The 22882-nt window shown below is 38.8% G+C and overlaps 1 protein-coding gene across 18 annotated transcripts in view; it reads right to left on the bottom strand.

Annotated features, from left to right (window-relative positions):
- SSBP2 (single stranded DNA binding protein 2) overlaps window positions 1-22882 on the bottom strand; it is a gene marked incomplete at its 3' end in the record, with an annotated part of 228385 nt that overhangs the window by 152834 nt on the left and 52669 nt on the right. For all 18 annotated transcript variants that reach the window (XM_080682637.1, XM_080682639.1, XM_080682635.1 and 15 more), the window contains one exon: window positions 2064-2136. Coding sequence is in view for 13 of the 18 variants with exons in the window: in XM_080682641.1 (XP_080538767.1) it covers window positions 2064-2136 (73 nt within the window). The remainder of the gene's footprint in view (window positions 1-2063; window positions 2137-22882) is intronic.

The raw sequence follows: 22882 nt of genomic DNA, 5'->3' as shown, positions 1-22882 counted from the left end.
AATGACAGACACTTGGACCACCCAAAAAAAACTACACCAGACAGCCCTAACCGGTTTGGCTCAGTGGATAGCGTCAGCCTGCGGACTGAAAGGTCCCAGGTTCAATTCCGGTCAAGGGCATGTACCTGGGTTGCGGGCACATCCCCAGTAGGAGGTGTGCAGGAGGCAGCTGATCGATGTTTCTCTCTCATCAATGTTTCTAACTCTCTATCCCTCTCCCTTCCTCTCTGTAAAAAATCAATAAAATATATTAAACAAAAAACTACACTAGATAGAAAAGAATTGGCCAAGAATTTAAAAAATAACACCGTGAAAACTTAGTACATGCTAGGCCCTTCTAAGCACTTTATATACGTATACTAACTCATTAAACCTCAGTACAACTTTAAACTGTTATTATGATTATCTTTTTTAAAAATACATTTTTATTGATTTCAGAGAGGAGGAGAGAGGGAGAGAGAGAGAGAAACATCAATGATGAGAGAATCATCGATCAGCTGCCTCCTGCACTCCCTACAATGGGGACTGAACCCATAATCCGGGCATGTGGTCCGACCAGGAATTGAACCATGACCTCCTGGTTCATAGATGAACACTCAACCACTGAGCCATGCTGGCTGGGCTCAAAGCCTTCTAATTAGTAATTTAATAAGATAAAGACAACTAAACTTCTGTTTTGATGTGAATTAACTTTGAAATCAAAGTTTTATTACACTGAACGTATTCCTTCTATGGTAAAACAATTGACTTCTTATATGCTGTGAGCAAACTTCTCAAATTCCTTAATTGCAAAGAGGCCCTAATAGTTCATAATATACTAATTAATTAGATACAAGATTGCGGGGCTATGAGTGTTCGTTTACTTGTGTGTTTGTATGGAGAACAAGTGAATCTCAAGAAGACTGTACCTCAGATGGGGCACTCTAAAGGGGTTGCCTGTTGTGTCCCTGATCTGGTGGGGGACATGATTTTGAGCAGCATTGTCCCACAGAAATATAAACATGATTCACAAATGAGAGCTGTGTATGTAATTTTAAATTTTCTACTAAAGATATTAAAAAAGAAAGAAGGGTAAAATAAACTTTAATAACATTTTTTATTTTACCCGATATATCCAAAATATTACCATTTCAATGTATGATCAAATTTTTTAAATTATTGATATTTTATTTTCTTTTGTTCACACTTATAGCACTTCTTAATTGGATTAGTCCTATTTCAAGAGATCAAAAAGGCATATATGGCTAGTGGCTACCGTACTAGACAGTGCAGACACTAGGGGAAACCGGAGGCTTTGACACTGACATAGACCTGGCTTTGAATTCTAGCTCCACAACACACTAAGCTGTGTGACCATGAGCCAGTTATATAAACGCTTTGGTCCCTGTTGTTCTCATTAGTAAAACGGGAATAATATCATTTAGTTTGCAAATTTCTTATAAGAATCAGAGATAATATATATAACGTGCCTTGCACATAAAAAAAAAAAAACTAAATAAAGTCTTCCTCAACCTCATAATTATATAAATTGAAAAGGAAAAGTACCATTGCAAGAAAACTCAAATTCAATGTTTAAAAAAATGTGGAGAAAAATGGAAAGAGAAACAAGAATTTGAAATAATATTATCTAATGTTTTCTAACTAAAATCTAGCCATCAGTCCACTATTATCCATACAAAATTAAAACAAACAAAAAACCTATTTTTCAAAATTGTGAATAATGCCAAAATAAAATATTGCTAGAACTAGAGACATGGTGGTGTTTGCCTTTTTTTGAAAGCAAATTTGCTTTCTTGATTATTTTTGCCAAGGCTAATATTCGTTTCCATTTCTAAGGCAGAAAATGGCTGGACAATTGGATAGGTTATTGGTATGGAAATGGCATTTGGGGATACTAATATTGTTTACAAATAACCTACAAAGACTACATTATCCATACTGATAACTACGCACTCATTATATAATATATAAGGATTACTTTCTTTCAAATAACTGTTACAGTGCATTTTTCACTTGTTTACATAAGATATCAAAATACAGTGCAGAAAACATATAAAACATACCTCTGATAAAAATGTTTGGGCCGATTTCTGAGCTCCTACATGGAGCAGATATTCATATACGTAGAGTGCTAACCTGGAAAATGAATAAAATATTTATGGAGAAGAGGAATATTTAAAATTAATTCTTTAAATAATTACACACCTTTATATTACAAAAATATTTTACACACTTAATAGTGACACAAATCTTCCCATACCCTTTCAATGGGAGCTTAGATATTATATGTTCAGAAAGAACTTAAACTAATTAAAGTAGCACACAAAGAAAAAGACAAATAGATCCTTTCTTGGCAAGAAATGTCTAAATAAAAATTTGTGTCTTGTATCATCTCACCATAACCTCATCCCCTTTGTTATACCTTATATAATTAATAATTTATAACCAAACATTAATAATCATTATAACTTATTTTAAGATATAGTTATAATCTTTCATTTGTAAAATAAATGAATTAACTCATTGGACCTTTCCAACAACTTTATGTCCTTCCATTTTTTTTGCTGAGTGTAATGTAAACTTCAGCTGTTTGCACATCCATATGCCAAAACAGGTGTTGAATGTCCATTTTAATACCTGTTCTGCAACCTCTCTTTATTCTTTAGTTTTGATTTTTAAACCAGTAATATTTTACTTTATAAGGCATTCAAATGAACAGCAAACCACAGTTTTAAGTAAACTTTAAAGATATCAGATCATATTAAGCATTTGGGTGCTTATCGTTTAAAAGTTAACTCAAAATTACATATAAATTTATCACTCAAATACAGAATATTAAGTATGCAGTATATAAGGTACTCTCATTATCTTGTGGATTCAGAATTTTTAAGCTACACCATGTGGCTCAATTTCAGTTGAGCTGTTAACAAAATATTATTCATAAACCCAAATTAGTCTGAGGCAGTATTTTTAATGATATTTTGGACCAGTGCCCAGATAGCTCACAACAGTTCAGTTTCTGCTACACTATATTTACCAATATTGAGCCAGGTTTACAGTAAACAAAACAATGTAACAATGACCACAATTCTGTATAGCAACACCACTTCTCTTGCCAAGTGAATTTTTGATTGTTAAAGATTGATAGCACATGCAGAAATTAATTATTTTCTTCATTATCATAAAAACATATCATGTATTTGTCATACAAAGAGAAAACCTGTGCAAATCTAGTTGCACTGTCCATTGATTCTTTCCCCATTCCAAAACTGCCAAACACTCAAAATGAGAATTTTACTAAGCAGCACAAGAGCGTAGACATCTGTTGAAGTTACTCGTAGATGAAAGGCATGTTATTGACAGTGGATATGTATCTAATTTACTGGTAGAAACATCTCCTAACTTCAGGTTGAATTTCACTTCCTAGTTCTAATGCTTCTCAACTCTTTCTCTACCCTAGCACATATGAGGACTATATCATGCTCCTTCTGGTAGCAGTATCTTCCTGTGGAGGTGTGGTTCATTCCTAGAGTGTTTCATATGGGGTACAAAAATGGGAATATTCCTGTAGTTTCAAACAAACAAACAAACAAACAAACAAATCCTAGTGGTGATTCTTAAGCACACACCCTGTCCCTCCATTAACCACTCCCAACCATATCACATGAGTCATTGACCATGATGGCAAATTTCATCTCAAAAAGCATGTTATTTGGGATTTTTTTCCCCATAGAGACTGTGAAGCCTCAATTGCCTGCTAGTGTCAGCATCACCCTACTGCCTACCTAAGAAGAAACAGAGCCTCAGGTGATTCCTTGTGGCTTATAAAATCTTGGACCTTGAGCCAAACCAGTGGTGCAGGCTAGACCAGATTTCCAGGCCTGACTCAAAGTCTGAACAACAAGGATGCTCTCCCAAGCTTGAAGAAGTTGGAAGTGAGAGGCAGAGAGTGAAGCGGAGGCACCATGGTGGGCCTGCCGGGAAGAAAACAGCCAAAGCCAGAGCATACTTGTTGCTGTGTCCTCGCAATAAACATCTTTCCTTAAAGGTAAGCAAACCTTCCTTGTAATATCTTCTTTGTACTATTAAACTGGCTCATATGTTTCTTCAGTGTTTCCCCCCAATTAATTAGGTAACAGAAAGGATATCGCTTTACTAGTAGAATTAAAAGTAACAATCCCCACTCTTTCTCTATGGGTCTAGGACAGTGATTCTAAAAAATGTATTGGTAGGACACAGAATCATTGGGAAAAGGGGGTTTCAGACTACATAATTGGATATTCTGAAGCATCTTCCAAAGGGTGTAGCTGTTCTCCTACCCTTAGAATCTATAGCAGCTCATCATTACCAACAGGGTGATGAAGTGGGATAGGACTGAGAAAATCTATCTAGAATGCCACCTCATATATCCATGTTCTGCAACCTCCCTTGAACAAAACTGATGTTTCCCAGGCAGTCAGGACCTATGCTCCAGAAAGAGTGGCAGGGAACACTGCATGAGGGAACAATTAATTAAACTCGACTGCCACTATGACTCCTTAATACATCACCAGGAAATTGACAATATTTTAACAATCGCCTGTGTGCATAGGATTCTCCAAATCTCTTTAGCCCTATCTTCTCTACCAAGCTCCAAATCTGCTTTTCCAAACTACTGTTTGAAGTATCTAACAGGATATTTCTCTCTTAAATTGACCATGTCCAGAGTTAAATTTGCCTTCTTTATCTGTGTACAGTACCTATGCTCACCTTGAATGAAACACGATCTGGGTCTGTTTCTCCATTTGTAAAATGGGAAGAATACTACTTGAGTATTGTTGAAACTACTAGCACAATAAATAGTAACAACTATTATTATAATTTCAGCTAATTCCCCCACATCCAGTAATATATTACCAAGTCATATACTGGATTCTAATGCCACAGTCTCTCCCACATTGGCCATTCCTTTCTATTCCCACTTCCTGCTCCTGAGGAACCACTAAGAGCCACAGCAATGGCAGGAGGAATGTTTGCTCAGCTTCAGATACAGACACTGCATATTTCCCATTAGCTCCCGACAAGAGAGGTACTAGGGCCAAAAATAAGAATCTCCAGAAGGTTCGGCGGGAGGGGGAGGGGAAGGGAAGCCTTGCAATAAAAGATACTGTTTGAACAAAAATGATTCCAAGTGAGTGGGGAGTGATACTTGTCCATCCATGAGGTAAATAAATCATAGCATTGTCCCTTACCTAGTGACATGAGATCACGAAACACGAGAAGACAACATTTTATTTAGATCCAATTTCTACTGAACAGTAAAAATTTAAAGATAAATATTATAAATACAAATATTTAAACTATGTATACTTTTGAGTTAACATTTCCTTTTTAGCATCCTTTAAGAAATTTAAGGGGCAAACATGTGTACCTCCTTCAGAAGTCTAGGGGCAGCTCTGATCACAGCACTTATTACCAATCATAAAGGTAGCCCTGTGTCTCCAGATTAAACTTTGCCACTCACACTACTTAAAAATCTAAGATATTTAGCTAGAAAAGAATTAAACCTCTGATATGTTACCTGCAAACTCTTTTCCCCAACAAACATTTTTGGTGTTGGTCTTAATTTTGGTCAGGGTTTTCAGTTTTTTGTTTGGGGGGGTGGGTTGGGTTTGGTGGTGAGGGAGAGACATTTAGACATTTTTGATATTTAAATATAGAAATAACTAATATGAAAAAAATTCTAAACCCTTATAGGTAAATAGGCAGAGACAATAACAAACATCATAACTAATTTTAAAATGTGGAAAATATTAAGCATAACTAGGAATCAAAGAAATATATATTAAAGCAGCTATGCGATTTAAATTCTCACCTTAATACATAATATGTAAGGAAATGGATATGCAAATACTGTTGATTGCAATAAATTGGTATAATTCTTTACAAAACCAATTTGGCAATAACTTATACATCAATAACTTTTTAAAATTATGTTTTTATTGATTTCAGAGAGAAAGGGAGGAAAGAGAGATAGAAACATCAATGATGAGAGAAAATCATTGATTGGCTGCCTCCTGCACACCCCCTATTGGGGATCCAGCCCACAACCTGTATGTGCCCTTGACCAGAATCGAACCTGGGGACCCTTCAGTCCACAGGCTGATGCTCTATCCACTGAGCCAAACCAGCCAGGGCCATCAATAACTTTTTTTTTTTTTAAGTTAATGGCTCTGGCCCAGTAGCTCAGTGGATTAGAGCATCAGCCTGTGGACTGATGTTGGATAAGCCAACATTTCGGGTTCCACCCCCAGTCAGGATACATACAAGAAGCAACCAATATGCCCAGCTAGTGTTGCTGAGTGGTTAAGCATTGTCCTATTAACCAGGAGGTCACAGTTCAATTCCCGGTTAGGGCACATCCCCAGGTTGTGGGTTTGATCCCCAGTGTGGGGTGTGCAGGAGGCAGCCAATCAATGAGTCTCTCTCATCATTGACATTTCTATCTCTCTTTCCCTCTTCCTTCCTCTCTGAAATCAATAAAAATATATTTTAAAAAAGAAAAATGATTCAAATAAATATAAAGCCCACCAACTAATGGATCACCATTTGTAATTTTAAAACTCTATTTGTTAATTCACTATATGTGCAAAAGTGCAGGGAAGACAGGGTAGGATAACTTCAAAACCTGCTATTCCTAATTTGTCTTGAAATTAAACTACTCTAATGTATCTTCTCTCTCTTGTTTATTTCTGTATCTACAGCACCTAACGTAGTAAGTACCCAATACATATTTTTTAATAAATGAATGACTCTCTGAGATAAAGCATAAAGCACTTATAAATCCTTTGGTGTCATCCAATTAAGGCATCAAAAGGAGAAGCATAGGACATCCCCTTTAGATAACCTATTTAAGTATTAGCATCCTCTCAGTATCCTTAAGATTCAGCATCTCACAAAAAAACTATACTGTTTAACATGTATGCTACCAAAACAATTCCTTCACACTGATTCTTAATCCCTATATATAAAGGGTGATTAAAAAAAAAATAACCTAGTCCATTTAGTTGCAGGTGATACATTTTTGTTGTTTTAGTTACTTTTAACAAAACTAATTCTCAAAAGATACTAACTTCACTTTCACCTTTTTATTTCCTTGCAAGGTGAGTGAATAGATTATAAAAAGATGGTGGAGGACTAGAAGAGGGGTCTTTTAAAAACTCTATATAGCTGCTGCCATTTAGCACTGGTGAGTAGCATGTATCCAAAATCCTGCATCCAAAATCCACCCCCCCCCCCCCCCGCATCTTCTGTCCTTAAATCCCAATATCAGTGACCAGAGAAGCCTCAGGTCTTTAAGAATCCAGTTGGATCTGAAAAAAAATCTCTTTTATTCCTGAGCCACTCATTGTATAATTCCAGTGTTGCCCAACGACACATGTCAGAGTCCAAATTCGACTCCTCAGTTATAAAATGCCAATAGTTTGCTGGATCACAGCTAGCTAACAAGTAGCAAAGAGCACTTGGCAGCCACTGAGAGGCCGCTCCTGGGACTATCAGTAGTTATTAGTAGTGAAACTAGATCAGTCTGATCAAATTTTCAGCAGAGCACACAACCTGGTGCTAAGGAGGTGTGAAAATTAGAAATCTGTTTCTAACATTGTCTTTTTAAAGTTCTTCGTCATGAACAGTGAAGTTAAAAACCAAATTAACAGTATAAAAAAGTGCCTGTGCAACCAAGAAATAATACTAATACCCAGGCACAACCATGAAATAATACTAATACCCAGGCTTGTTTTAAAAATATATATTTTATTGAATTTTTTACAGAGGAAGGGGGAGGGATAGAGAGTTAGAAACATTGATGGGAGAGAAACATCGATCAGCTGCTTCCTGAACACCTCCTACTGGGGATGTGCCCACAACCAAGGTACATGCCCTTGACCGGAATCGAACCTGGGACCCTTGAGTCCACAGGCCGACGCTCTACCCACTGAGCCAAACCAGTTAGGGCCCCAGCCTCTCTTTTAAACACACTCAAAACATTCCTTTTTTGTATAGTCTCAACATCAGTTTGAGAGAAAAAGATACCTGAGAACTATACAGATAGTGTAGATACTAAACCGTTAAATGTTCCAGGGCAGGGATAATTGCATCAGATAAGACAGGGATAAGAAAAAAAACTTTTTAACAATTCGATGAGTAGCGGGTCATAAAAATACTACTTGGCTGGTGTTTCATTGAGGTCCTTATTATAGATAAGTTATGCTAGGAGTATGAATTTGGAATGAAATGATTTGGTGTGCTTAGAAAAAGAAACATTTGCCTTATATAGACAAGCAGTCCACAATTAAAATGACTACAATCAATTTTGGGGAGTTAAAAAGGGCTAAAACATAAAAGTGAAAATGAATAAAAAACTAATTCATCAACAGTTGGTAGAAATTTGGTTATTCATAGAATTAGAAAAATTTTCCATCCAATCTCTTAGCTAAGCTACAGGCACTAGAAGTACAGTACTGGCTATACTTGACAAAGCTACTTACTCCACTTCAATCACCTTGAACACTATACTTTATACTCAGGCTCCCATTTGCCCACGAAATTGACATACACAATTTCAGTCATGCTTTATTATTCAGTATTAAAAGGAAGTGCTATCAACCCATGAAAAGACGTGGAGGATCCTTAAGTGAATATTACTAAGGGAAAGAAGTCAATCTGGAAAGACTGTACGATTCTAACCACACGACATCCTGGAAATGACAAAACTATGGAGACAAGAAAGGATCAGTGGTTGCCAGGGGTGGGGGGTAGTTTGGGAAGAATGAATAGGCGGACCACAGAGGGTTTTAGGGCAGTAAAAGTATTCTGTATGATACTACAATGATAATTACAAGCCATTATACATTTATCTAAACCCATAGAATGTACAACAGAAGAGTGAACACTAAAGTAAGCAACAGACTTTGAGTGAAAATAATGTGAAAATGCAGGTTCATTAATTTGTAATAAATATACCACTCTGGTATGGCGTGTGAACAATGGAGGAACACATGCATGTGTAGGGCAGGGGGTATATGGAAACGCTCTGTTCTTTCTGCTCAATTTTGCTAAGAATAAGAACCTAAAACTGCTCTTTAAAAATACTTAAAAAAAAAAAACACGTGATGACAATGGATAATGGAGCTTCTTACTTCATTCTCTATATTGTCCTATATTTTGCAAATTTTCTATAATCAGAAAAAAATTATTTTAAAATTTAATCCTGAGTTTATATCTTCTTTGCCACGCTTATTATAATCTACATGTAACATTTTTAAGTACAGATGAACAGTAATAGTTTAATCTAATAATTAATTCAATATACTATAACCAAGAAAACAACCTCTTTCCAAATAATGTAAATTACATATCCCAAGAAAATAAGATGAGTAGAAAATGCTTAAAAGCAGTCTAATGTTTTTCTTGATTACCAAGCATAGCAAACACTTATTCAGAACTTCTTACTGACTTTATCATTCCTATTTTTCTTAATTCTTCCTGTTAATTCTTTTTCCTAGTCTTTGTACATGCCATTTTGGCATTTAGATTTATTCTGCTTTACATCTGCTTTCCTTTCCCACTCATACTGCATTCCCTACTACTTCTTGTACCTTCGTTTTCAGTGTTTGCCTTTGTTTGACTTCACTACAGCCGTATTTCTATGCTCATCTATCTACAATACTTTTGATGATGTCTTTAGTTGGGCCTACCTCATGATTTTCATATTTAAAGTATTCACATTAATATGCAACATTAGGTGAGGCTGGTGCTTATAATCCATTTTCCACTTTCCCTAGAGCAATTCTGGAATTTCTTCCTCATAAGAAATTCCAGCAATGTCTCTGATCTGTACTCCTTAGGGCACAGGCAAAACAGGGAAGAAATGCTTCAGAAAAACACACTTAGGACACAAGGACCCAGAACTCTTAATGTCATCGAAGGAAGTGAGCAAGTGTTCAAAGGAAAACCCCAACTCAGGAAAAACACAGGATAATTCTTTCTCTCTGATTTTCACAGGGAATAAATCTATGGTCATCTTTAAAAATCATTATTTGGAACTTATTTTAAAGTTCCATATAAAATAATTAGAATCACAGGGTTTTATTTTCCCTCAGGGTTTAATGTATTTCCTAGTGTTAGTTTGAAACATGTAGACATTTACAGCAGTTGATCTTCCAGGTCATTTATTCATCTCTTTATTACACAACTGTTAGACATCTATTTTGTGTAAAGTACTAAGAATCAATGAAACATCATTAACTTAGGACTCATTAATGCAAAATTTGTGGCAATATGGTCAGAGAATGCATCTAGATACTAAGAAAGAGTTCAATAAATTAGTAGTATATACATAATTCTAAATATCTAATGTCAGAAACAAAAAAATATTTTTAACATCCTGAGTAACTTTACAAATAAACACTTATACTCGTCATCATCAACACTTAGCAAGCTCCTGCTATTTTCTAGGTTTTAGACAAAAATAAAATGAAGATACAAATTTTCCCCTCAAGTAATTTTCGGACTTGTTAATGGGACAAAACATGTAATTAAAAGTAAGATCAGGAATAAAAAGTAGCATATGATGGGTATACAAACAATAAAAACATCAAAAATTCAGAATAAGAAGAGACCATTATAAGATTCTTGAGAGACAGGCTTTAAATGACAGAGGAAATATCACTTAAGCTAGGTATTAAAGGAAATAGGATAAGCAATAAGAACGGGGGTTTTAAAGGAAAGGATAATGGCATGAAAGAATTATCTACAGGCACACCTCAGAGATATGGCTGGTTTGATTCCAGACGGCTGCAATAAAGTGAGTCACATGATTTTTTTTGTTTCTCAATACATATAAAATGTACGTTTACACTATATTATAGTCTATTAAGTGTGCAATGGCATAATGTCTAAAAATGTACATACCTTAATTTAAAAATAATTTATTGCTCAAAAATGCTAACCATAATCTTAATCTTCAGTGAGTCCTAACGTTTTGCTGGTCAGGGTCTTGCCTCAATGTTCATGGCTGCTGACTGATCAGGGTGGAGGTTGCTGAAGGCTGGGATGGCTGTAGCAATTTCTTAAAATAAGATAACAATGAAGTTTGCCACACTGACTTCTCCTCTCATGAATGCCTTCTCTGTAGCATGCAATGCTGTGTGACAGCATTTTACCCATAGTAGGCCTTTCAAAATTGGAGTCAGTTCTCTCAAACCCTGCCATTACTTTATCAAATAGGTTTATGTAATAGTCTACATCTTTTGTTGTCATTTCAACAATCTTCACAGTATCTTCACCAGGAGTAGATTCCATCTCAAGAAACCACTTACTTTGCTCATCCATAAGAAGCAACTCCTCATCCATTAAAGTTTTATCATGAGATGCAGCAATTCAGTCACATCTTCAGGCTCCAGTTCTAATTTTTCCTTCACTGAAATCTTGAACCCTTCAAAGTCATTGGTGAGGACTGGAATCAACTTCTTTCAAACTCCTGTTAATGTTGATATTTTGACCTGTTCTCATGAATCATGAGTGTTCTTAGTGGCATCTAGAATGGTGAATCCTTTCCAGAAGTTTTTCAATTTACTTGCCCAGATCCATCACAGGAATCACGATCTATAGCTGCTATAAGGCTTTATAACATGTATTCCTTAAATAATAAGACTTGCAAGTCAAAATTACTTCTTGATCCATGGGCTGCAGAATGGACGTTGCATTAGCTGGCATGAAAACAACATTAATTTCATTGTACATTTCCATCAGAACTTTTGGGTGACCAGGTGCATTGTCAATGAGCAATAATATTTTTAAAGGAATCTTTTTGTCTGAGCAGTAGGTCTCAACAGTGGGCTGTAAACAGATGTGCTGACATCCAACCTGTGTTTTTCCATTTACAGAGCACACAGGTAGAGTAGACTTAGCATAATTCTTAAGAGCCCTAGGATTTTAAGAATGGAAATGAGCATTGGCTTCGATTTAAACCCACCAGCTGCATTACACCCTAATAGGAGACTCAGCCTATCTTTTGAAGCTTTGAAGCCAGGCATTGACCTCCTCTCTAGCTATGAGAATCCTAGATGGCTTCTTCTTTCAATACTAGAGGCCCGATGCATGAAAATTCATGCAAGAGTAAGCCTTCCTTCCCCCGGCTGCCAGCACTGGCTTCCCTCCGGCACCCGAGACTTGGGCTTCCCTCCCCTGGACGCCAGCAGGCACCCAGGACCTGGGCTGATTCCTTCCAGCCCAGGCTTCATCAGGAAGGGCGTCCAGTCTAATTAGCATATTACCCTTTTATTATTATAGATAAGGCTGTTTCATCTACATTGAAAATCTGTTGTATAGTGACCACCTTCAGTCATTATCTTAGATCTTCTGGATAACTTGCTGCAGCTTTTACATCAGCACTTGCTGTTCCACCTTGCACTTTAATGTTATGGAGACTGATTCTTTCTCTGTTATAGAGACAGCTTCTTTCCCTCTTGAACCAACCTCTGCTAACTTCAAACTTTCCCTCTGCAGCATCCTCACCTCTCTCAGCCTTCACAGAATGGAAGAGAGGTGGGGCCTTGCTCTGGATTATGCTTTGGTTTAAGGGAATGTTGTGGCTGGTGATCTTCTATCCAGACCACTACAACTTTCTCCATATCAGCAATAAGGCTGTTTCACTTTTTATCTTTCATGTGTTCATTGGAGTAGCACTTTTAATTTCCTTCAAGGACTTTTCTTTTGCATTCACTACTGGCTGGTTGGCACAAGAGGCCTAGCTTTCAGTCTGTCTTGGCTTTCAATGTGCCTTCTTCACTAAACTTAGTCATTTCTAGGAATTGATTTAAAATGAGAGACGGGCAAGTCTTCTTTTCACTTGAACACTTAGAAACCACTGTAAGGTTATTAACTGCCCTAATTTCAATACTGTGTCTCAGGGAATAGGGAGGTCCAGGAAAGGAAGAAAGACAGAGGAATGGACAGTTGGTGGAACAGTCAGAACATACACATTTACTGATTAATAAATTCACTCAGGATTTTATAATATAAAAGGATAATATAGTAATAATTTTATAATATAAAAGGATAATATAGTAATAATAGCTACTTATATGTATAGTGTCTTATAGCTTACAATATGTTCTTACATTTGAAAGTGTAGTATTATTTAGTAGCCAGGCATTGACCTCCTAGTAGTTTTATTTTATTAAAACCTAGTGGCCCAGTGCAAGAAATTCTTGCACTCGGGTGGGGGGGAGATCCCCCAGCCTGGCCTGTGCCCTGTCACAGTGTGGGAGCCCTGAGATCCATCACCCCAAAGAGGTAGGCCCCACACACCCATCCGGGGCTCCCCGATAGATTGTCCCAAAAAGGCAGGCTGGAGCCAGAGGAGACGCATGCCTGCCTAACCCCTGCCATGGCCCCGCCCCCGTCCCCAACGGGGCAAGGCCCCACCCACCCACACCTGCTATGCATGCCGCATGCTGAGCGGTCATGACATTACGGCATCTTGGACAATTTGCATATTCCTCTACTATTATATAGGATGTCTTCAGATAGTTTACCTTTAAATCTTTAGACTTATATTAACATAAGCTAAAATAAGCCTTCTTATGTATATTTGTAATTGAAAAAAAATGTTCATTAGCCGAAAACCGGTTTGGCTCAGTGGATAGAGTGTCAGCCTGCGGACTGAAGGGTCCCAGGTTCGATTCCGGTCAAGGGCATGTACCTTGGTTGCGGGCACATCCCCAGTGGAAGGTGTGCAGGAGGCAGCTGATCGATGTTTCTCTCTCATCGATGTTTCTAGCTCTCTCTCCCTCTCCCTTCCTCTCTGTAAAAAATCAATAAAATATATTTTTTAAAAAATGTTCATTAAATGGCATTCCCTATGGTATTTCTTAATTATAATTTAGGTTACCATGAAAAACTTAGAAATACAGAAATTTATTTTGTACCCAAAAACATAAGCAAAAAGCCACAATATTTTTAAATATCATAAAGTAAAAATAATATTTTTCAAATTTAAAGTTATTCTGATTCTTCAGTTTAAAATAAAAATAATGTATTTATAGCTAAAATAATTTTTAAATGTAATAAAATAAAATCAAATCAGATAAAAGATAAAAACAAATAAGGGGAGAAAAAAAAGGATTAAACACAACATGAACCTCTACTAAGTTAATCTCCAGATAGCCAATTTCTAATCAATTGCATTAAGAAGTATTTAGCACCCATAGCTTCTTAAATCAATGAAAAGGAAGTAAGCTAAAAGATCTTAACTTCTTTAAGTCCAGATGTAAATCATGAAACTAACTCCTTGATTTTAGATAAGCAATCACAGCATAATCATCAAATCCAAAAAATAAAACTAAGGAGATAACTAATATTCTCTAGATTCCTAAACTCATATCCCAAAATATTAGGCACTCAGAAATACTGCAGTAAATCTGGTAAGATTAGCTTAATAAAAAAAATGTGAAATCTGTGCTTGAATCAAAAACCTTGTGCAGGATAGACAAATATAATTTAACTAGAGGCCCAATGCATGAAATTCGTGCAAGAGTAGGCCTTCCTTCCCCCAGCTGCTGGCACCAGCTTCCTTCTGGCACCTGGGACCCAGGCTTCCCTCCCAGCCCTGGCTTTGTCCGGAAGGACGTCTGGTCTAATTAGCATATTATGCTTTTATTATTATAGATAACAGCCCCTTTGAAAAGACAGGTTTTGGTTGACTGCAAATTTAATGTAAATTAATAGTGTATTTGACTGTGCTGCTAAAAGAGCTAATTTTATTTTTAGATGAATTAATACAGTATAGAACTTTAAAAGGAGAGGTGATAATCCTAGAAGGATGAGAGGGGAAAAAAGATAAGTCATGAGCAATTGTTGAAAGTATCAGTGATGCATATCCTGCAGAAAGAAAAGCTTCAGATAATAGGTTGTCAGCTTCTAGAGCAGCCGTGGGCAAACTACAGCCCACGGGCCGGATCCGGCCCGTTCGGCTGTTCTATCTGGCCCGCGGAGCCGAAAAAGCGGAGGGTTCTCTTGCTCTCCCCTCCGCTCCTTTACTTTGAATTTATATTAGTTCACACAAACACTCCATCCATGCTTTTGTTCCGGCCCTCCAGTCCAGTTTAAGAACCCATTGTGGCCCTCGAGTCAAAAAGTTTGCCCACCCCTGTTCTAGAGGGACAAAAAAGAGTGGAACTAAGACCAATGAGTTATAGTGATAAGAAGGTAAATTGTAACTCCATAAGCCAAAGGTATTTTTTGTAACCATTTCAGCTATTTAAAAATGTTATGAAACATTTTGGGATTGGGAAATGTGAGTGTCCAATTGGGAAATGTGAGGTTGAAGGTGGGAATACTGCAGGGGCTTTATTCACTGAATAGAAGTTTAGACTATATCACTTTCCCAAGTATAAGATGGAATAATCCTATTATTACTAAAATATGGCCCAAAGCAACCAGTGTGGACCAATGTTCCAAAATTTCCAAACCAAAAACATTAGGTAGAAGCTATACCTTTGGGGAAAAACTGGTCCTACCAATCAAAGATTATTCAACTGACTCCAAAGAAGTTGGTTCCATGGGCAAAATTTGACAAGTAGAGCTCCAATTAGTAAATGGAAAGAGGCACTGTAATTTCTAAATGTATTCACTCTTTCCAAATTCCCCCAGATGTTAGCTTTTCAAAGAGCAGAGAACTGCTATCCCCTATATTAGTTTAGTCCTTTTAACCTAAACTACTCTATAATTAGAAACCATACTTTTTTATTCAAAAACAGTTGAAGGGGATAAATTACACTAATATTGACAGCTACAAAGCTAGCTAAATGGGAAATGTGTTATAATAGGTTACAGTACTAAATCAAATTACTATGCTATTTCATTGTTTTCTTGGCATATCAAAATATAAGTTATAGAACTTAAGTAAAATATGTTAGTAGGTTTGCCTTCCTTAATTGATTTCTCTAAATATTTGCACAATTAAATGTGTTTGAAAGCAGAATGGTTTGCAGATCAAAACACAGTCAGAATCTATTCCTCTATCTTTTTTTAAATGTTTTTATTTTTATTGATTTCAGAGAGGAAGGGAGAGGGAAAGAGAGATAGAAACATCAATGATGAGAAAGAACCATCGGCTGCCTTCTGCACACCCACTACGGGGGTTGAGCCCACAACCCGGGCATGTGCCCTTGACTGGAATCGAACCTGGGACCTTTCAGTCCACAAGCCAACGCTCTATCCACCGAGCCAAACCAGCTAGGGCTATTCCTCTATCTTTTAACAGTTCTCTTTTGATTATCCACAGTAATGTCCAGGAGAAATACCATGAAAGCTCCAAAACAACAGAATAGCCAAATTTCAAAAGCTTTAGTAAGTTTCTATTCTCCTCTCCCAAACAAACACACACACACACACACACACACACACACACACACACACACACACACACACACACGTTAACCTCTTCTATATCAGAGACTGTTAGTTGCCTCCAAGGTCTCTCAACTGAGTAGTAAGAAACCAATTTTTTTGCTGGACATATTAATATATTCCCCAGCTAAAAGATAGCATTCTCCTATTTCTCTTGAAGCTGAGTATTTTTCCTTGCCTGAACTTTGGCCAATAAGATACAGACTGGAGTTGGAAGTCTTACAAAGGGGGTAGATTCTTCCACGTTCCCTTATCCTACTATCAGTCAGTAAGGTGAGTGTGATGGCTGGAGTTCCAGCCTCCAGACTGAGCCATGATAATGAGATCACTTTATGAATGCCGTGCTCCCCTCACCCCCCAAAATGCATATGTTGAAACTCTAATTCCAAAGTTATGGTCATTGGAGGTGGGGCCTTTGGGGGATTCGCAGGTCATGAGGGTGGAGTCTGCATAAATGAGATGAGTGCCCTGACAAGAAAAGGCCAGAAAGCTAGCTAGCTTTCTTTCCTCCATGTGAGGATATAGGGGAGAGGCTTTACAAAATGGAACAGGGTCCTCACCAGAACCAGTCCATGGCACTCCGATCTCAGACTCCCAGCCTCCAAAACTGTGAGAAATAAATTTCTGTTCTCTATAAACTACTGAGTCTACGGTACTTTGTTAGAGCAGCCACACGTAGCTAACTAAAACACCAGAAAAAAAATGTGGAATATAGACCCCTGACAACTGCATAGAACTGCCATTTCAGCCTGGGATTCTCAACCTTCGGACTTCTTTCATTTAAGAGAAAATAAATTTTAATCTTATTACTATTTAGGGTTTTCAGTTATGTGCAACCTAATCAATTCCTAATTAGTAGGTGCTGATAGGTCAGGTGTATTCTCCAGTATTCTCATATATGACGTCCACATAACTCTTCCCAAACTGCTCTTGCTGCAGTGTCACAAGTGGTCGCTATGCAATACTTCTCTCCGGTTACTTCTTCATCCTCCTCCATATCTTAAATCATTCCTTTGTTTGTCCGAGAAGCTTTTTTCTTCCACCTATCCCTAAAAGGTTGGCATTCCCTAAGATTACTTCATGGTCCTCTTCTCATTCTACATGTTTTCCTCAGACCTACTATGCCAGTCAATAGAAAACAGTTCATATTTACACGACCAAGCCTCAGTCTCCAACTCGAAATTTGCTAAAAGCGCCAGATTGACTTATTCAACTGTTTACTGAGGATAATCACCTGAATATCCTTCAGGCAACTTAAATACCACATTCCTCTCTCTTCCTCCGTTTAGTTAACAACACATATCCATTCAGCCGTCCAAACCAAAAACCTGATCGCCACCCTCAATTCCTTAATCTTGCCTGATAGGCAGTTACTAAGTATTCTAGATCTTATTGCCTATGGCTCATCTCTATCTACTCTGGCAATGTCCTCACCATCACTTCCCCAGATTGCTGTAATAGTATTAACACTGGTCTTCCTTTCCCCTAACCTCACTTCTCTCCATAGTGAAGTCAAAAGATCATTAAAAAATATTAATCTTTTAAAGATGTTTCTATGCTCACTGGTGGGTCGGACCTATTGGATAAAGACCAGATACCCTAAGTGGCAAATGTGTCCTGCCCAGATTTGACAACTGCCTCTTTCTACAAACTCATCTATCTAAACCCACGTAGCATTCCCATGTGGAAACCAAACTGAACAGTTCTGTGATTGGTAGTCTTTACATAGTTCCACTGCATAGAATTCTCCCCTTCTGTTAAACCAGGAAAATGGTTCCTCCTTCCTGAAGAGTCTAAAAAGTTTCTTAATAGTGAAACTTTTTCTGACCACCCTCTTCTCCTCTCAATTTTCCTTCTCCTCTCTTTGTACCACCATTTGTACCTCTGTTATAGGAATTATGCAAATAAATGATTACAAGAGTATTTTATCTAGTTTTTCTTTTAGAATTTGAGAGTTGGAAAAAATATTAATTATCTTTGCATCTCTGACCTGGTGGATGTTAATAGAAAGAAGGGCGGAAGAAAGGAGAAAAGGAAAGAGAAAGGAAAAGGGAAAGAAAAAAAAAAGGAGGAAAGTCTACTTGAGTGATCCTCGCAACAAGTCAATGAGGAAATTAAGACCAGGGAAAATTTTTAAATGTATTTAAGATCACTCAGCAATTAATATTAGGGTAAAAAGTATAATCCTCCACCTTTCTCTCAAGTGTACTTTAGACTCAGTATACTAGCAATACCCTTCCTTTCAAGTCTATTCTTTTTTTCCCCAATATTTCAATATTCACCACTTTCTCTAACTGTAGCAGGGGATTTGTTTATAAAATTAAAATGTTCTCAAGGCATAAAAAGTTGACCATCACATTTCCGGTTTCCAATCTGGCAAGTAAGGATTTAGATGTCTTCATTCCGTCCTAACAAGTAAAAAGCTGAACAAACTGAAAAATCAACTCTTTTTATACCTGTAAAATCAACCCACCAACTTAGCTATGTGCCTGGAATTGAGCCCACAACCTTTTGGTGTCCAACCAACTAAGCCAGGGCCAAAAGTAACATTTTAAAAACTGATCCATGTATACTATGGACATTTAAATATTTCCTCATGATATTACAATCAAAAGGAAGCGTCAATAAAAGGAAACCCTATACAGGCAGAACCTGACTTGCAAATGTTGATCCTGCAAATCTGCTGCATCTGAGAAATTCAAGCCCTTGACTAGGCAGACTGCCAAGATCCCAGTTCCCTTTTTGGGCAGCTACTGTAAAACATTTCCCTAAAGTTCCTTGTTCTGCCACATCCAACCTACTCTACCCCACTTCTTTAATGCCAGCTTGACCATATCCCAGTACTATTCCATCTCCCCTGAACTTCCATCCTTCCCTTCTAGGTGCCAAAGATTTCCACCTCCAGAATGATCTTTCATACATGTGTGTCCAGGTAATACTGCAGCCATTTCCCTAACTGCCAGAAGCCCATTACTCCCTCCTGTAATAGCCGTAGAGGACACCCATTCTCCTCTGGCCATTGCCTCTACCACAGCAGGTGAAGAAACCTCTCACTGCCAAAGGGCTCAGAGAAGAAAGGGAAACACTCCAAATAGAGAGTATGGAAGTCAGGGGGGGGAATAAAGGAACATTCTTCTGGTTATTGGAATTACTTGCAAAGCTAACTAGATTCTCTAAATTTTGAGCTTTTAAAAAAATAATTGTTTATTTTTCAATTACAGTTGATGTACAATATTGTATTAGTTTTCAGGTGTATGACCCAGTGATTAGACATTTATATAACTTACAAAGTGATCACCCTGATAAAGCCAGTACCCATCTGACACTATATATGGTTATCACAATATTATTGACTATATTTATTCCCTATGTTCTAATTTACTTCCCCATGACTATTCTGTAACTACCAATTTGTACTTCTTAATCCCTTCACTTTTTTCACCCCTCTCCTCAACCCCCCTCCCAACTGGCAACTGGCAAAATGTTCTCTGTGTCTATGAGTTTGTTTCTGATCTGCTTATTGCTTTTTTTTTTTTTTTTTTTTTTTTTTTTTTTTTTTTTTAGTATTTCCACATATAAGTTAAATCATATGGCATTTTTCTTTCTCTGACTTATTTCACTCAGCATACCTCCCAGGCCCAGCCATGTTATTGCAGATGACAAGAATTCGTTTTTTAATGGCTGAGTAATATGGCATTTGTCAGTCAGAGAACTTTGATTTCTCACACTATGGTTAAACCTTATACCCAAGCTCCAATAACTGGGAATCAGAGCACTTATTTACATAGTCTTGCTGTTTACTACAACAGACAAGCTGGTCATTTTAATGAGGGATTTTTGTCAACCCCTCCCCCCTTTTTATATCCCCAAATATCTTATTCAGTATTCTTTGTGTGGTGGCTACTTTATTTAAGTGGTCCAATATTTAATTAAGGATTAAATAGTAAATCGGTTTGCCCATTCTATCTAATAAAAGAATAATATGCAAATTGACCATCACTCCAACACACAAGATGGCTGCCCCCATGTGGTCAAAGATCCTGCCCCCATGTGGACACAAGATGGCCACCACAAGATGGCCAGCAGGGGAGGGCAGTTGGGAGGGACCAGGCCTGCAGGGGAGGGCAGTTTGGGGTGACCAGGCTGGCAGAGGAGGGAAGTTGGGGGCGACCGGGCCTGCAGGGAAGGGCAGTTGGGGGGGACCAAGGCCTGCAGGGGAGAACAGTTGAGGGGGACCAGGCCTGCAGGGGAGGGCAGTTATGGGTGACCAGGCCTGCAGAGGAGGGTAGTTAGGGGAAAACAGGCTGGCAGGGGAGCAGTTAGGCATCAATCAGACTGGCAGGGGAGTGGTTAGGGGGTGATCAGGCTGTCAGGCAGAAGCGGTTAGGGGCAATCAGGAAGGCAGGCAGATGAGCAGTTGGGAGCCAGCAGTCCTGGATTGTGAGAGGGATGTCTGACTGCCAGTAGGATTGGGCCTAAACGGGCAGTCGGACATCCCTCGACGGGTCCCAGATTGGAGAGGGTGCAGGCTGGGCTCAGGGACACACACCCCTGTGCACAAATTTTGTGCACTGGGCCTCTAGTTAAATTATAAAAACCTTCATTGTTTACAGAGCTTTTTAAATTTATTTAAATAATTGAATAGACGTTTAAAAATTAGATTTAAAAGTGAGCTTTGAGGACACACAAGTTATTTCAAAGATATTAAGCCATGACAAAACATATGTACCAATAATGACAGAATACACATGTAGTGCCAGCAACCCAGGAGGGTCCCCAAAGCTCAGGCAGGCATCCTTACCAGAACTGCAGTGCCCATCAGATGAACACAAAAAACTTGACATTGATAAAGTGAGTCTCTTGGCCAGCAGAAGCACTTCAGGCTATCTGAGGAGGCCCAGAGGAAAACACAATACGTATTTCCAGGAAAAGAAGTCAAAATCGTTTTTTAAAATTCAATTGTCTAAATTTAACTCCTCTTTCACTTGATTGTTAAATATTGAGTCTAAGTCTTTGTCTTTATTTTCCAAGTAATAGAAAACAGTAGATTTATTAATGTTTATTAATGTTTCCTATTGAAAGAGAAAAAGGAGCCGAATAAAAATCAGCTCATTTCAGATTATCTTTTGGCTTAAATTAGTTTTGCTGTTGTTGTTTATCCACAGATCAAGAATTTGGTGCCAAGATTCTCCTTGTTTACACAGTTTCCAAAATGTAGACAAATTCTGCATTTTGTTTCCTTATTTATTATATTTTTCTGTGTAATAAATATACTGATGTAGAGCTGAAAATATTTGCTACCTAAAGTGAATAAATGCCAACAGTACCTGGCTGTGGAGCTGTCCTGCTGTTCAATATGTGAACAGAAACTGAGCTGAGGCAGCGAGTAAACGCAGGCCAAGCAAAAAGCCAGGCAATCTGAGCCAAGGGTTATGGTCACAGAGCAGCACTGTGATTTGTCCTTCCTAAGAGTGAGGGGGAGCGTTGGGGATTCTCCTTCTTACTCATGTGGTGCCCTGCTGTTCTCCTTCCTCAATCCTCCCACAGTGGTATACAATTCATGGTAACATGATAGTAAAAGGCATGGCAGGCTTTCACTATCTCTAGTTCACCGACTCCTATAAAAACTATAATCTTACATATGCTTTCCCAGTTACCTACACGTCTCATGAAATACTAGGGGCCCAGTGCACGAATTTGTGCACCTTGAAAGGAACTGTGGGCCGCGAGGCTGCCCATCCTCCATGCCCCTGCCCAGCCCCTCCCGCCGTGCCCCACTCCCACCGCCGCTGCCCCCATGTGCTGACGGCGCCATCCCCGCTCACACCCGCTGATGGCGCGGAGCGACTGGAACCAGCACCAGCAGTGGGTGCGAGCAGGGCTGGCACCGTCAGTGGGTGCACACAGCGGCCGCTGCCCCGATAGCCCCTCAGGAGCAAGGGGAGGTGGAGAAGCCCTCAGGGGTGATCGGGGCTGGCAGCCGCGGCTCGCACCCGCTGACGGTGCCGACAGAGGGTGCAAGCAAGGCCAGCGCCGGCAGTGGGTGCAAGCGCCAGCTGCTGGCCCCAATCGCCCCTCAGGGCTTCTCCACTCCACACTGCTCCTGAGGGGCGATCGGGGCCGGCAGCCGCTGCTCACACCCACTGATGGTGCTGAGCAATCGGGGCCGGTGCTGGGCACTGGCAGCGGGTGCAAGTGGTGGCTCCAGTGCCAGCAGCGGGTGCAAGTGGTGCCAGCGCTGGCAGCAGGTGCGAGCGCCGGGTGGGACCACGGCATGCGGGAGCAAAGAATTTTCAGTAACCACCAGAGGCTCACCCGGATGACAGCAATCAGCACCCCGCCTTGGTCTGGTGCCCCTGCTCACCTGCTCCACCATCCCGCCGTGGCCGATGTCCGCCATGTTCCACGCATGCCCCCTGGTGGTCAGCAC

Source organism: Plecotus auritus (assembly GCF_963455305.1).
Source record: "Plecotus auritus genome assembly, chromosome: 7".
NCBI classification, from domain to species: domain Eukaryota; kingdom Metazoa; phylum Chordata; class Mammalia; order Chiroptera; family Vespertilionidae; genus Plecotus; species Plecotus auritus.
This window is presented reverse-complemented; position numbering and strand designations above follow the sequence as displayed.